The sequence below is a fragment of the Tupaia chinensis genome, unplaced genomic scaffold, assembly GCF_000334495.1.
Source record: "Tupaia chinensis unplaced genomic scaffold, TupChi_1.0 Scaffold000515_1, whole genome shotgun sequence".
NCBI lineage: Eukaryota > Metazoa > Chordata > Mammalia > Scandentia > Tupaiidae > Tupaia > Tupaia belangeri.
In genome coordinates, this window is record NW_006160028.1 from 1297268 (window position 1) to 1313931 (window position 16664).

At 38.1% G+C, this 16664-nt stretch overlaps 1 protein-coding gene and 1 pseudogene across 4 annotated transcripts in view; one reads left to right on the forward strand and one right to left on the reverse strand.

The window, feature by feature from the left end:
- IL1RAP (interleukin 1 receptor accessory protein) overlaps window positions 1-16664 on the reverse strand; it is a 155166-nt gene that overhangs the window by 6411 nt on the left and 132091 nt on the right. For 3 of the 4 annotated variants that reach the window (XM_006156716.3, XM_006156713.2, XM_006156714.3), the window contains exons 9-10: window positions 7508-7657; window positions 5160-5303 (exon numbers count right to left, since the gene is read on the reverse strand). In XM_006156716.3, the coding sequence (XP_006156778.1) occupies window positions 5160-5303; window positions 7508-7657 (294 nt within the window). Of the gene's footprint in view, window positions 1-2199; window positions 2687-5159; window positions 5304-7507; window positions 7658-16664 lie in introns of those variants that run through there. The other variant, XM_006156717.3, reaches the window with a different exon arrangement.
- The window catches only part of LOC102486499 (cell cycle progression protein 1 pseudogene), a 7160-nt pseudogene continuing 4311 nt past the window's right edge, over window positions 13816-16664 (forward strand).

A 16664-nucleotide genomic window follows, 5' to 3' on the forward strand; every position in this document is an offset into this window, starting at 1 on the left:
CAAGAACTAATGACAGCTATGGCTCTCTGAGCTGTGCATTCACGAAAAATATTAATATATTAAAAATACTGACACAAAAGCATTATTATAAAAACATAATTTAAGGGACCAGAAGATGGCATAGCATTTACATCACTGGAGTCCCACATTGCCAACTATAGTTGGAGTCCTGGGCCCGGTGGCTTAAAACTCATGTTGGACACATGGCGTGCTTGCCCCAGATCCCAGGAGAAAAACGGAGAACAAGGGATTGTGGTGTGGCCTTCCTCCTTGTAGGGGTGATTTCTCACTTTGTTTTTTACTGTCTCTGTCTCTGTCTCTCTTTCTCTGGCAAGCACACGTGCATCCTAAGGCAAAAACATCTACATAAACAAAACAAAACAGGTTTAACAACTGACAAGAGTTCCAGTGATTTGTAACATTATATCAATACACACACACACATGTGTGCTTATATATACATATGTATATGTATATATATAATATTCATGTGTATGGATTTATTTATATATATATACACACACACATACATACACGTACATCTATATTTATAAAATTATATGTGTAGATTTATATAGATATCTTCTACATGTAACACAGATATTTACCACCACGAATGCTGCTCTTAGTTTTCTTAGTCATGAGAATAGCAAAATTTTACTTAAACAAAAGCAAGTGTCAGTGACAGTGACCTTCCAGAGGAACTTAATTGGAGCGAGTATCCCAGTATCTCAGTACTGTTGAATAAATTCAAAGTACATTAATGCCTTTAGGATGTTAATGTAGAAGCAACTCTCAAGGTCACTATGTCTTGTTCTTTACAACTGGGAGACACAAATGAGTGAGGAGAAACACGTTTCCTAGGATGGACATTAGCAAGGCTGAGATTAAAGACAAACTGCCAAAAACCTTGTTCTGTGCTCTTCTCGCAAGTCAGAAAATGTCTTGAAAGCATGCAGTTATTTTCTTGTCTGTTAGCACCATTACACGTTTCCTCCTAGGCTGAACCAAGTATGCAGCCACCTGTGCACTGTATGACTGATACACAAGTAGATAGGAAGCTGGAGTGTAAACTGTGAGGCCATCGGCCGACACTCGGGAACTTACAGTCATAAACAAACAAAAACTGTTACCATTTTCAAGTTTATAAATATGACATCGATTACCTAAGAAGGTGAGCAAGGGTGATCACGGAGGAAAAAACATGCCGCAAACCCTCTACATCGATTTTGAGGAATATTTTCAGTTATACCGCTTGTGTTTCCTAAGTGGGTGTCAGTCAGTCCTACTGCAGTGGGGTACTGTACCGCCCAATGAACAAAAGAAGTCATTATCCTCAGCTAGTATAAATATAGGCCCTGATTATCTTTTTAAAAGAAGAATTAAACAAAAATTATACTCAGAAACTCATAATGACCCTGTCAACAGATGAATTACCATAAAGTGATCTTTAAATCCATGAGAAATGTTGCCCATCATGATTAAGATAAGAAAGAGAGACAAGAAATGTATGTAAACAAGGAGAATGGGTTACAGAATGGTGTACCACAGCAAAGTGAAAAATCATTGACTAGGGCCAGCATGTGGCTTGGAGTTACGGTGGCTGGATCCTGCATGGCTATTTGAGTCCAGACCCTCCAGCCAGAAAACATGCTGGGCGCATGCCCAAAATCTCAAGAGAAAAATGGAGGAGGAGGGGTTGTGGCATGGGCATCCTCTTGGATGTGATTTCCTCTTTCTCTCTCTCTCTTTCTGTCTCTCTTGATCTCTCTCTCTCTCTAGTGACCACATGTGCCCGATAGCAAAACTGGAAAAAAATAGTTGACTATCCACTATATATTTCAAAATAAAAAGCAAAACAAAACCTAATAGAACTATTGTTGAATGGGCACAACATACTGTAATGTTCAATGTGGAATAAGAATATATCTGTATCGTGACTTGATAATTTTACATTGCTGTGTGTGCTATGAAAAACCATACTTTACCCTCCCCAAAATAATAAATAAAAAATATTTAAAAATCCAAAAGACCACAAAGACATATGAGAAGAGGGATGGACAATGGAGAAGGGAATATTCACATCAGCCAAGGTTTTGCCTGCGAAGAACACAGTGATATCAGCGATTGGTTGATAATATCATTCTAAACCTTAGGGTTGACTGAAGTAGCAGACTTGCCAGTTGTATAGTCACCCACATGGATGGGGAGGCTTGGACAGAATATTTTTTTCTGTCCATGAAACCATAAACTGGGAATGAAGAAAAGGAGACTCTCTCCTAGAACGCTCCTTGCTTTTATGCCTCTCATTGTCCCTTTCATACATTTTTCAGGGATGAATAGGAGAGACCCTGCTCGTCACTGCTAGACCGCCTGGGACTTTTCTTCACTGGCATGGCCACCTGCAGCTGCTTCCAGAACCTGCCCTGGGGGTACTTGGATCTCTCCCCTTTCCATTTAATGACCGTGAGCACCGTCTTAGCACTCTTCAGCTCTTTCACCTTCGTCTCCTTCACAGCTTTGTACTGCACTAAAATGACGTTGATGTTGCCCCGAGAGGCCATATTTTCTAGGCCAGCCTTGAGCTCCAGGAGAGCTTGGGTTCCCTGGAGCACGTAGTTGGGGCTTAGGACAACCAGGAGACGTCTGCTTTTCTGAATGAAGCTCAAGGTCTCATCTGTGACAACTGGGAAAGAAAACAACCATGGGGATTAGTGTTGGCCAAAATCTCGCCAAATGCATGGGGCTTGAGGAGCAAATGTAGGGACCTTAGGGTAACACACCGAAAATCAAGGACAATCTTTTTTTTACCAGCAACACTTTGAACAATTTCATCCTAGACCTAATCACTCTGTTCACTAAATGCTACTCTTCTCAGGGAAGATAGACACTATTTACACATACTCCAACCCAAAAAGAGTTCCAAATACACGTGAGACCAAAATACAGTATATTGCTATGACCTCGGTCAGCAAAAGCATTAATTGAGAATAAACAAGTTATACTGAAATCAGTTTCTACACATTGTGTGGCATGTTGGACCCAGTTAAATCAGCTCTTGAGCCCTTTCAACCCAAAGGTGCCCCTGTATAAACGCTCTAGTACCACTGGCATTCAAAAATACATTAGGAAGTCAAACTCTAGCACTTCGATTTTTGTTAATACAGGACAGCATGCACGGGAACCTTCATTTTGAAAGTCCCTCTCTATAATGAACACATTCTTGACTCAGACTATTGCTATATTGTTGGAATAAGAACTTTAAAAAATCTAGTCAATTGATTGACATTTTGGCTGGTGCTACATTCTCAGTTTGTTTTTCCTCTTCTGTTTGCTCTGGAGCCTCGATTAGTCCCTGACCCCTTCTCCTTAAACTCTTACCATTACTATTGAGCAATATGTTTCAGTAACTGTTACTGATCTGTTATTTTTGCTAATAGGTAAATTCTTTCTTTAAACAAAAAACAAAGATGACAAAAAAGAAGAAATGGAAATGCAATATAATTTTATTCTGCTTTTAAGAACTCTGACTAGCTCTATCACTAAATTCTTGGGACTAATCTATCTTCTCATGACTGCTTATCAAGGACTGTATAATATTTTATCTGGGTTCCGATAGCTGTTAACTCCAGAAAACGCACACAGAGCGTGCAAACCTGTATCATGGCTTGCCATGTTCCCTTGGTAGTAATTTTGCCCCTTAATATTAGTAAAGAAATTGTAGGGAAAAACTTGCAACTAAAATCTAGCCTGTGCAGCCTGGAGGGTAATCCAGGAATAGGTATTTGTCTCCTAAAAGCAATGCCACTGGAGCGTGACCATGTGTAAGCACGGACAGAGAGCCAGAGGGAGAGGACTAAGAGTAGCAGGGAGAATACAAAAGATGCAAGAACCAGCTGTCAAAGCAAGATGCAAGGGTAATGAGGTAGCACTTGAGCTCTTTGAAGAATTCTTCACCTCTACTGGAGAGTTTATATGCTATATCTTTATGTAGATTTTTCATACAGTAGATAACTTTGTTAAATGACTAAAAATGACTAAATGGAAAACTAAATGATTTGGGAGAATTATGAATTTGAATTAGTGGAATTTATACTTTGTCTAATTAAGTCATCATCTCCTGAAAAAGTTATAGTGAAGGAGAGAGCTTCTATGGGACACAAGTATTCTGGGCTTTTGGATGGTGATTAAAGAGATAAAATTATTGGCTCAGTTAATTTAAAATGCGGCTAAAATTGTGACTTGAGCCTATCTCAATTTTACATATAATTATTAAAACACAGGTTGAGCAAATAACTAATATAAACAGAATTTCAGGAAAAGAGAATTAGTTTGAATATTAGAGACAGTACATGAATTTTAACAGTATGACATTTAACAGAGGGTTTACAAATATTACTTGTGTGTTTATTAAAGAAGATTCAGATATACCATTAGTGTGTTACTGTGTGCATCCGAAAAGAAGAGACATTCTTTTATTTTAAAACATGCTGTAATTTAAGCTTTTCTTTTTTGACCTACTGGAATACACTGGCCTTTGTAACATTTAAAACTAAATCTCAAATGTATAAACGGGCAGAATAGAAGAAACAGATGGAAGAAAAGAGAAAGACCACATGAGGGCTAGTTAACTAGAAAATGAAAGCGAGAAAAGGAAACGAACAAATGCCAAAGGGAAATACCTTAATTTTTATCGGAGAGTAATATAAGGAAAAAAGTCTTTGTACTCTCTTCTGTGCACTAGTTTTAATAAAACTAAGTAAACTTCAATCTTTGTAAAAATCATCTTTTTGTAATAGTAAGTCTTCATAAACAAAAGAAAAATACTAGGCCAATCAATGCAGATCAGCCTATATCTTCTAAAATTCTAATTGTAGTAAACATGATGAGGAAAGCCATGACACTTGTAATGGAGCTCTAAGCCACTATTCATCCACACTTCTCTGACATGGAGTTCTTACAAGGGAACATAGTTTAATATGAGCTGAATAGTATATAGCTTACAATGCAGTATTATTCTGAGAGAAGTCAAAGATTTGAACACTAATATCCAAAGCTACCAGCATACTGCTATGCCATGCCTCTTGCACAGGATCAAAGCTAATGAGCCCTTTTGCCTTTCAGGGTAGCAGTCACTGGTACTCATTTGAGATACCTACTTCCCCCAGGCAGACTGTCCCGGTCGAAGATGCACAGCTTATATCCAAATTCATTCTCCAAAACTCCACGAAGGGTCAGTAATACAAATTCCTCTTCTTCAGCATTTCTTGCGTAGGATACATAAATATCGTACTCCTTCCCATCTAGCAAAAGGAACACAGATCCAATGTAAGCGAAGAAACTGTCTCAGGAGTATTCCTTTTTTCTTAACTCTAATTTCTGCCTATTAGACATTTTCATTATTTACATGTATGAATTCTATGACATATTCCAGTGTGATTTTCCAGTTGTGATAGGTCTCCAGGAAAAAGAAAATAGCAATTTGAAGGTGTTACTTTGAATATTATCTTAAGTGTCTTCTACTCTCAGCTTACAGGCTTGAGTTTTTATGGTGGATCAAAAGTGAGGTCAAGCTCATTCCACTGTGAATGACTGGAATCAGGATGCAAATCACAGGTGCTGGCAATTAATACTACCCAGAAAGTCTCTACTCCCTGTCTTACCATATCACTCATTAATTATTAGAATTATAAAATGCACAAAACTCTTTGAAATTGCCTAAGTTATTTATACCTGAAAAGATCTACCATTAAAAAATCACTTAGGGGGACCAGCAGTTAGTATAATGGCTATGTCACTGGACTCCCACATAGTCAACTGCAGTTCGAGTCCTGGACCCGGTGACTTAAAACTCACACCGGGCGCGGGGACCAGCAGGTGACTTGGTGGTTAGGGCGCTGGACATTCCCACATGGCCGACCATGGTTTGAGTCCCAGACCTGGTGGCTTGGTTTCTCACTTTCCCTCTCTCTCTCTGTGTCTATCTCTGGTTGAATTAAAAACAAATGCATGAATAAATAAAATTCAATAAAAATAATTAAATAAATAAAACCTTAAAAAAAAAAAAAAAAAACCCTCACACCGGGCGCATATGTGTACGTGCCCAAGATCCCGAGAGGAGAAAGGAGGAGAAGGGATTGCAGCACGGTCATCCCCCCGGGGGGGGATTTCTTGTGGCATGGTGGTTAAGATAGCTGGATCCGTCATGGTCAACCTTGCAGTTTGAGTCTGACCCATAGCAGCATGAAAACATGCCAAGGTGTATGTGCCCAAAATCCTTAAAGGAGAGAGAAATAGAGACAGGACTGCAGCATGATCTTTATATGTGGGGAGTGCTTTCTCACTTCTCTCTTTTCTCTCTTTCTCAAACTACCTCTCTCTGGCAAGTGGCAGGCGCATGTGGCCTCTGGTCAACGGACCACTCTTTTCCAAAGGTGTCCAATCATAAAAATCTCATTTAAAATTCAGATTCTGTTATCTCTTCCATAAGCTTACTCAATTAGAATCTTTTTTTTTAAATGAGAGATTTGTGCTATAGGGTGTGTCTGCTCACCAGAGAGACAGAGAGAGACAGGGAGACAGAAAATGAGAAATCACCCCCCGGGGGAATGACCACACTGTAATCTTTTTTCTTCCATTCTTCTCTCAGGATCTTGGGCAAACATGCACATGTGCCTAACATGAGTTTTAAGCCACAGGGTCAGGGACTCAACGTGTGGCCAACTGTGTGGGAGTCCAATAACACAACCATTTATGTCATCTGCTGTTTCCCTCACTTAGAATCTTTATGGGTTGGGCCACAGACTCTATGAGAAATGTTCCATTCTTATCATGAGGCATATTTGCTCTAGAGCAGTGCTTCTTAAATTTTAATGAGCACACGAATTACTTGTGAATACTGTTAAAATGTAGATTCTGATTTGGGGGAGTTAGATCTAAGATTCTCTTTCTAATAAGTTCCCAGTTCATGCTGCAGCTGCTGGCTTGTGGATGACCCTTTCAGCACAAACTGTTGACTTGCTCCATCTAAAATGGCAGACACTAACCACGTTTGTCTGTTAAACCCTTGAAATGTAGCTGAATCGAGACATGCTGAATATGGCAATACAATACGTTCTGAATTTTGAAGAGTTTTTTAACACCAAAAATGACCTATAAGAAAATCTCATTAATTTTAAACTATTAATTATATGCTGAAATGATCTCGGGAATGTATTTAGTTAGGTCATTATTTTCCCTTGTTTCTTTTTACTTTTTTCTAATGCAGCCAATAGAAAATATTAAATTACATATGTGACTTGCATCATATTTCTATTCAAACTGTAGTAACCAAGACTAGATCACACATTCACCTAAGAAAGGAGGATAATACACATCGGAAAGAGTTTCAAAAGTCAGGGCTGAAATAAAAGGTAATATGCTTAAATATTCCAATTAATGTAGGTTTTATCAAGTTACTATGATAAAGACGACAGCAGAAGAGATTTACATCAAACCAATTACTTACCTAAAATGGTTTCATCTGTTCCAAAATGGGCCCGGTAAAATAAAACCATCTCTAGCCAGTAAACGTGGTAAACGACAATGAGAATCACCACCAGCAGGACGGTTGCTCCAAATCCACATGCCAGTTCCACTGTGTACCTTGGAGCTATCACTGGAGGGAGTAACAAAGAAACAGTTGATTGCTCCCTGGTGATCACAGGGAAGAGCCGGATCAGCCAAGTAGCTGAGCCATACTTGTGAACAAGCAGACATAGCATGGTAGAGTCTACACAACATTTAGAAATACTACACGGTGTCGCAGTATTTAGACCATACCTCTTAGTTTCCAGAACCTACCATAGAATGTGTTTTTAACTAGTGTATGATCTGCATCAACTTTAATGACTTACACATTAAAACAGAATCACAACATTGGGAAGGGTTTAGATGGTCATTGAATTCAGCTCACAATTTGATCGTGAATCTCCTCGAAGTTATGTTTGAAAGTGTCATTTTATCTTCTGTTTGTCCCTTTCTTGAGATAGAGTCCTCACTGCTACCTGGAGAAGCCCACGATACTGGTAGAATTTAAAGTGTTGGAGCAGTTTGATTTGAGTGAAAATCTTAATGTGTTTCCATTAGTTTTAGTTTCATTTTCTTGTCCGGTATCATAGAAGGAATTTGATTCCCTTTCCTGAATACGTGAAAATAGGCCTAAGGCATCGTTGCTTCACTGTGCAAGTACAGAGGGCTTCCGCCAACCACTTGGTATGGCTGACTCCGAACCTGTCTCTAATCCTCACAGTTCTTAGAAGCACATTCCAAAGATGGGTAGCTGTGTATAGACATATTTCCACATTCTTGATTTATTTATTTTTGTATTCTATGTACAAAAAATAGTTTCTTTGGAACTAAAAGAGTGACAAAATTCCCAGTTACCTGATAACAAGACATTAACTCATTAGCCCTGTCAACAAGGTTTGTCACAAATCACCAACCACCTTTCTCTCTCCTATACCATTGCCCTTTCCTCAAGCACAATAGAAAATAAAGTCATAATTGCTCATGCTGCAACTTCTGGCTGAAATAAATAGTCCTTTTTCTTCTGTAGTTTTCAAGTCCACGTTCAAATGTAATTATGTAGCACAAACATTCATGGAATAAAACTCTTCTTGCAGCCTACCCTCTGCATGGTAGAAATCCTCACGCTTCGGCTTTTGTTAGAAAATTCTATCACGAATTTTGTATTGTGTTGTATTGTGTTGTATCCATGGGTCTGAGTCTCCACCCTCATTCACTTCCCACTAGACTCTACATTTACATCTCCAGATGCAGACTCTTTACATTCATCCTTTACTTAAGACACCTACTACACCTACTTTTTTTTTTTTTTAAGGTTTTTGCCATAGGGCACCTGTATTTGCCTGATAAAGAGAGAGACAGTGAGAGAGAAAGTGAGAATCAGCCCCTGGGAGGATGACCCCATCACAATCCTTTCTTTTCCGTTCTCCTCCAGGGATTTTGGGCATACATGCACATGTACCCAGTGTATGTTTCAAGCCGCCAAGTCTGGGACTCGAACCATGGTCTGCCATGTGAGAGTCCTGCACCTTAACTACTATACCACTTGTTGGCCCCAGGACACCTAGTATTTTAATGAACATTTCCAGATATAGCACTTTAGAATTTTTTTTTTTTTTTGAGAGGTTTTTGATATAGGACACGTGCACTCACCAGAAAGAGAGAGACAGAGAGATAAAAAGTGAGAAATCAACCCTTGTGGGGATGGCCAGGCTACAGTCCCTTCTCCTCCATTCCCCTCTCAGGATCTTGGGCACACATGCACACGTGCCTGGTGTGAGTTTAAGCTACCAGGTCCAGGACTCAAACTGCAGTCAGCTACATGGGAGTCCAATGACATAGCCATCATGCCAACTGCTGGTCCCAGCACTTTACATTCTGAGATATTTTAAAGATGTCTAGTGCCACACTGTATCAGAAACTTCATTTTCTTGCTTTATTAACTTAGGATACCGAATCCTGAGAATTTGAGGAAGGAATAGAATGTTTTTTTACAGGATCTGAAGCAGGGGATATCTTAAATTATGTCTTAGTTGATTTGGTCACTACTTATTGATACCTACCATTGGTCAGAAGCTTTTAGGGATACAGTGGTGGGCAAGACAGAAAAGGTCTCTGCCCATTTGGAGTTAATATTCTAATGCAAGGCTGTAAATAAAGAAGGACATAAATAAACAGGCCAGTTAATTCTAAATAGTGATCAGTGCTCTAAAGAAAGTCGGTCAGTAATGTGTTGAAGGTGACTGAGGGGTGGAGATGGGCAGCGGAGGTATGCTAGGTAAGGCCACGAGGGAAGGGTTCTGTGAGAACGGGGTGTCGCAGGTATTATGTGTTTGCTGAGACAGGCAAGAAAGAATCTCATTCAAAGATGGAATTATTACAGAGGCTCCTTGACACCAAAGAGCAAGGACATTTGCACAAGACCACCATGAAATTCAATGATTGATCCTACCCTGGCGGAAAAGTTCTTTTTAAAACATGATCCTAATGAGAAATGGTAAGCAGCAGCGCTGAGCCTGAAGTTCTCTTAATTAACGGGTAAATTGTGGAGCTCCAAGCTTATTATTCAAAATTCAGAATATCAATCCCGCCACCAGCATAGCCTGCGAATCACCAGTGTCCAATTATTACCAGGTACTCTGTATTCTTACACTCATTCCAGGAAGAATGTGGCTTTAAAATAAGAAATCCCACTGTACAGCTCCAGGAACTACGTGGAACTGTTGAGAATTCACTGAGGTCAATTCAGGTAATTGGTCTGAAAATCATGGTGTGCTTGGGATGTCAAAGCATGTGTCAACAGTGCATCAGGGTCATTCCCACTGTTATTTTCACTATTTTCTCGGTAATTTTGACTGGCTCTGGATGGACATTTCGTAATGGGGGGAGTGGGAGTTGAGGGGGAGGAAAGGTCATTGCGCTTACCAGAAATGGATTTTTTAAAATGTCAACAGAAATCTTGCTTAATGACCAGGAGATCAATTACTCTCATAAATTTGCCTCTGCCACATTCATTGTACTGCTGTCTATTTAATTTCTAATGCGGTTTTAAATTCTGGGTTGTGTCGCACAGTCACATGTGTCATATTTACAGACTGCTTTTTGTGGAACCACCTTGATATCAGAGTCCCTAATGCTATTTAACAAATTGTACTCTTAAATAATCCACCAGCCTGATTTTCTAAATGGCTTGAGGCATATGCCGGAAGTAGCTCTACGAAGCGTCCATGTAAAGCAATGCTGGCTTTCAGGGAAAGGGTGACCCTCAGCCTACATTTTCTGCCTGCCCCCACTTAGAACCTTTGACTTTCTGGCATGAAGATTTTACTCTAATGCAATCTCAGAACAAAGGGTTCCCAGTCAGGAGGGATGATGCAGTCTGACCAAACAAGACTCCTAAATTCCTTTACTCAGTCATTTCACTACTGATCTGATGCAGAGTGGTGCCAAATATACCCACTCCCTTGCTCTTTTCCCTGGATCAGAATTTACTCCTCCTGTTTTGCAGTTCTGCAGTGGTAACTGGGTCCAAAGCTTAAATTTCCAGTTAACCATCCTTGATTAAAATGGTTCAACCCCTCAGCCCTAATCTTCTCTCCTATTTCCTGTCTCACGTTCCACAATTCGTTTTTCCTCGGAAATTAAGTTATTTTCTCCATCTGTATTATTGAAGTTGGAGCCTCGTTACCCGTGAAGGCTCCTAACAAATGCCTGATGCCTAGATTTTTAAGATCCTGGCCACAGAACCTGTGACTCCTGTTTATTAAATTATTTGGGCTTATGGACATGTTTGGAACTCTGATAATGATCATTTTCCTAAATTACAAAGCCAATGTGTTATTTAATAATGGCAAGCTAGAGACCTATGATTGAATTAACCTGCAGACCTGATTGGTCTTGGCTATGACAGTGTGTTAAAACTTGTGCATTTTAGGCCAGACAGTGCCTTAGTGGTTAAGGCAGCTGGATCTCATATGTTTGACTGTGTGGTTCAAATTCAAGACCTATTGGCAAAACAAAACAAACAAACAAAAAAAAAAACCAAAACAACAACAACAAAAAATCTTATGCATTCTGAGGTTGGCAGTAGGTGTAATGATTAGAGGGCTGACTCCTACATGGTCAACTCTGGTTAAAATCCTGAACCTGGCAGCCTCCTTTCTCACTTTCTCTCTCTCTCTCTGGATAAATTTAATGATAGAGAATAAAATGAAATGAAATGATTCTTCAGGAATCATTTTGGCCTTAATATAACCTTCTTTCCTTAGAGAAAGAAGTAATCCATGCTGGACTAGCCTTCCCTCTATAATAGCTAATATAATGATTTTTCAGAGATGAACAGTGGTTGAAAAGGAATGTAATCTGTGAGGAAAAAAAGCACAAAAACTCCCACAAAAACTTTTGAACTGTGGCACAAAATGGGGAAAGCCAAAAGAAGACAGTGGTGACAATGAGCTGAGGAAAGAGAAATTAGAGCCCACAGCTATTGGGTTGGATTGAGTTGATAGGTCTGGGTACCAGAAAGGACTATACAGAAACGGAACTCTAAGGTTCCTTCACAGGCTTACATCAAGTCTTTGGCCAAATATAATGCTGTTCGTATTTAGGGTAATGTTTTATATGAGCAGACAAAGAACAGCCAGGAATTGAGCAACCCTAGAAGCGGAGGTGGGGCTGGTAGACGCTTAAATTCAGAACATTAGCAAAGACTTTGTTTAGCTTTGAGATATAACCATACCCTAGAGTGGATCAATCCATCCCAATAGAAAAGGCTATTTTAGACCTACTCTAACAAAGATAAGCAAGTAAACTGACAGCCTGCTCGAATAAAACTTAACACTTTCTTACAAAATACAGTTATTTATTGATGCAATACCTCAACTAGGCAGAAGAAAAAGCAAAAATGATATACTCCATCTTTAAAAAAAAGCAATCAATAAATGTAAAACCAGAATTTACTAAATTGATGGAATTATCAGATAAAAACTTTAAGATGTATATATGTGTTTGCTGAATTAGGAAAAAGACTATGGACAGCAAATTATTAAGAAATTCTTAATAGAGATAGTTAAGCAGAGACATGGAAGTTCAAAATCCAAAGAGTATAATTCTACAATTAAAATGTTGTAGATTAGACATCACAAAAGAAATGAACAGTAGGCACTGGAAACTACCTGGATATGAAGAGGGAAAAGGATAAAATGAAAAAAAAAAGAGAAACTCAGCAACCTGGAGGGCAATACTGAATTGTCTATCTTAAATTTAAATGGAGCACTAAAAGAAAAGAGCAAAGGAAACAACAAAACATATTCAAAGAAATGGCTAAAAACATTTCAAGGGAAAAATATAAACTCACTAAACCTGGACATTTAATGGACCCAAAATAAGACATGTACAAATAAAGCCATAGCAAAGAACATCATAATTTAATTGCATTGTACAAGATCAATAAAGTGAAAATCTTAACATCTGTCAAAGAAAAAGAAACAAGACATATATACATAAAACAATAATAGCCCCAACAAAGCAAAACAAAAAACTGCCCAGTTCCCATTATAAATAATATTAGCCAGGAAAAACATGGAATGACACCCTTAAAGGTCTGAAGGAGAAAAGAAAGAAAGAAAACCTTCTACCTGAAAATTTATATCCAATGAAAACATTGGCAAAAGCATCTAAGCAACATAACGAGGAAATAAAAATTCTTTCCACCAATTTGTGCTAGAACAGATAGATATTCACATAAAAAGAAAATTAAACTCCAGTCCTATCACACAGCCTTCTTTACATAAAAATAATTGGAGTTAGATCATAGACCTAAACAAAAGGTGATATTTTCATGACTCGGGGGTATGAATGCTTTCTTAGAACACAGAAATAGCCATTAAAGGAAAAGTAATAAGTTATATCTCATCACAATTAAGATCCACTGCTAATACACCATTAAGGAAACAAATTATTATGTGACAGATGGGAAAAAGTCATTACAAAACATGTATCTGACAAGACTGGTATCCAGGCCAGAGAAAGAACTCCTAAGATTCAGTAGTAAAAACCTACTCAACCCAAATATAAAGTGGACAGAATGTTTGACAGTCACATCACAAAGGACATAGAGATGGCTGAACATCAGTATCCTTCGTCATCAGGGAATGAAAACTAAAACTGTAATAAGGTACCACCACATATGTGTGCATGCAATGGCTAAAACGAAAAATATTGACACCATCATGTAGAGGAAAGGGTAGGATGACTCAACTACTTGGGAAAAAAGGTCGAACAGTTTCTGATAAAACTAAGCCAGTAACTCCAGAAATAGGTATTCCTCTCAGAGAAGTAAAGACAGAAGTCCATTAGAAAAACTTGGATAGGAATGTTCACAGAAAACTTACTCAAAAAACTCTGTAACTGGAAACAGCCCATCCAGAGAATAAATAAATAAACTGTGATACACTCTTGCAAAGACACGCTTCTTGGCAAATAAACACAAGGAAATGATGGCTGTCTTAGAGAATATCAAGAGCATTTGCTGCATGAAAAACCCTTAAGACAATAAAGTATCCTAGGCTGACCTTAGAGCCCAGTGGTCAAGAAAGCTGAGTCTCAAATGGCCTCCTGCAGTTCCAGCCCTCGTAGCCTCAAAACACACTAACTACGAGTGTGTGTGTGTGTGTGTGTGTGTGTGCGCGCGCATACCCAGAAGTCTGAGAGGAAGGAGGAATGGGGGAAAAATATGACATGGCTACTCCCTATTAGTGGGTGCTTTCTCTCTTTCCGTCTGATAAGCGCATATGCCCGCTGCCAATAGGAAAAAAGAAAAAAAAAATAAGGTTCTAGGGAAAAAAAAAATCTATTCCAAAAAAGAAAATTACAAGTGCTCTGCTGCTGGAAGTTGGAGATACAGGAGTTGCATGGATCGACAGATACTGAATGGCAGGATGTTACTCTCAGTGGTGAGGGCAATATTCTTTATCTTGGTAAAGCTGTGCAGACACATGGACTGCTCAGAGAACATTATATGGTGCCCTTGAGCTAATTTGTTACTCTATCCAAATTCCACCTAGAAAACAAGATAATTACAAATAAAAATCAAACTCTCAATATTTATTTATTAGAAGTTTTTTCCTTATTGCACATGCACACACTGGAGAGAGACACACACACACGCACAGAAAGTGAGGTTACATGGTTAGAGTGTTGGACTCCCAACATGGCCAACCACGGTTAATGTCCTGGATCTGGTGTCTTGCTTTCTCATTTTCCCTCTCTGGTGAGCTCATGTGCCATGTAGATAATTAAATAAAGAAGTGATTAAAATGATAAATAAAATTAAATAAATAATTATATTTAAAAAAAAAAAGGAGAGAGAAAGTGAGAATTACTCCCTATCCCCTCTCCTCCATTCTCCTCCTGGGGTCTTGATCATGCACACACACACACACCCAGCATGAGTTTTAAGCCACTGGATCTGGAACTTGAACCATGGTGGGCAACATGGGAGTGCAGCAATGTAATTACTACACCATCTGCTGGTCCCAAACTCCCAATAATACTAAGATTCCTAAATGTTCAGGTGCATTGCAACTACTTTGAAAGATATCAGAAATAAGATGGATTTCCAGATGTGTAGAAGAATAAATGGATATGTGATAGAGCAGAATGGCAAAACGTTAATGGCAGACTTTAGGTAGGGTGTGTGACTACTCATTGTATAATTCTTTAAAATCTTCTGTGTATTTGAAAACTTTCTTGTTAAGTGGTGAAATATGAAATTTAAGAGGAAATAAGCCACTTTCAGATTAAAACAAAGTTGTGAAAATGTGTCCTTGGCAGATGTGCAGCATCAGAAATACTAAACAGTTCTTTAGATTAAAATGTTACCAGGGAAGGATAAGTGCCAGAAGTGGAAAATATAAAAATAATTAAAAAAAAAACCTTCTTCTTAGTTCTTAACTTCTTTGAAAGGTAAGTATTGAAGTGAAAACTAATGGCAATATATTGTAGCACTTTATATTATTTGCAAAAGCGAAAAGTATTGTAACACCATGAGGGACAAAAGGGAGGCAACAGAGGTATGACATTGTAAATTTCTCACAAAATATGTACAGGGATTAATTCAAGATAAGCTGATAAGCTCAATATAAACATTATATATGCCAAATAAAAATATTAAAAATCAGCAAAACAAAGTGGCAGAGATAAAAGTGAAAAAAAGGTGATCAAGTAAAATGCTAAGAATCAATTCATCTAAAAGGATATAAGGGAGGGAATAAATAAAGTGCAGATTAAACAGGTAGGCAACAAAGAGCAACGTGGTAGACTTTAAACTAGTAATGTGGATATTTGCATTAAAGATAAATGAATGAAACTTTCAAATTAAAGGCAGAAATTATAAGATTGAATTAGAGAATCCAAGACCTAAAACATGATGGATATAAGAGTGATGCATTAAATATATACACTAATAGATTAAAAAAAGGGAAAAAATTCTTCCAAAAATATAAATAATAAGAAAACTGGAATGACTAAGTTAATATCAGACATAAAATATTAATAGAAGAAAAGCACAAACACTTCATAATTTGAGTTACCTCATCAAAAGGAAATATGGTCCTAATGTGTATATACCTTTCTCTTTCTTTTTTTAGAATTATTTTTTATTTAACTTTATTTATTATCATTATTATTATTATTATTATTTTACAGTTTGAATAGAGAGAGATATAGCAAAAGTGAGAAAGCAAGCTACAAAGTCCTGGACTTGAACCATGGTCGGCCATGTGGGAGTTCAGCACCTTTAACCACCACGCCACCTGCTGGCCCCATAATGTTTATATACCTAATAACACAATTCTGAAATACATGGAACAGACACTGGCAGAACAGAAAAGAGAATTGGAAAGAATTGTTATATGTTCAGATTTTAACATTTCCTTTTCTTTCAATAATTGACAAAGTAGACTGAAAAAATAATGATATAGGGGATTTGAATAATGCTGACATCAGTCGAGTCAGGAGACCTTTATAGAACACCACTGCCCAAACTGCAGAATATCTTTCCTTTTCAAGTGCATGTGAAGCATCCACTAGGATACCCA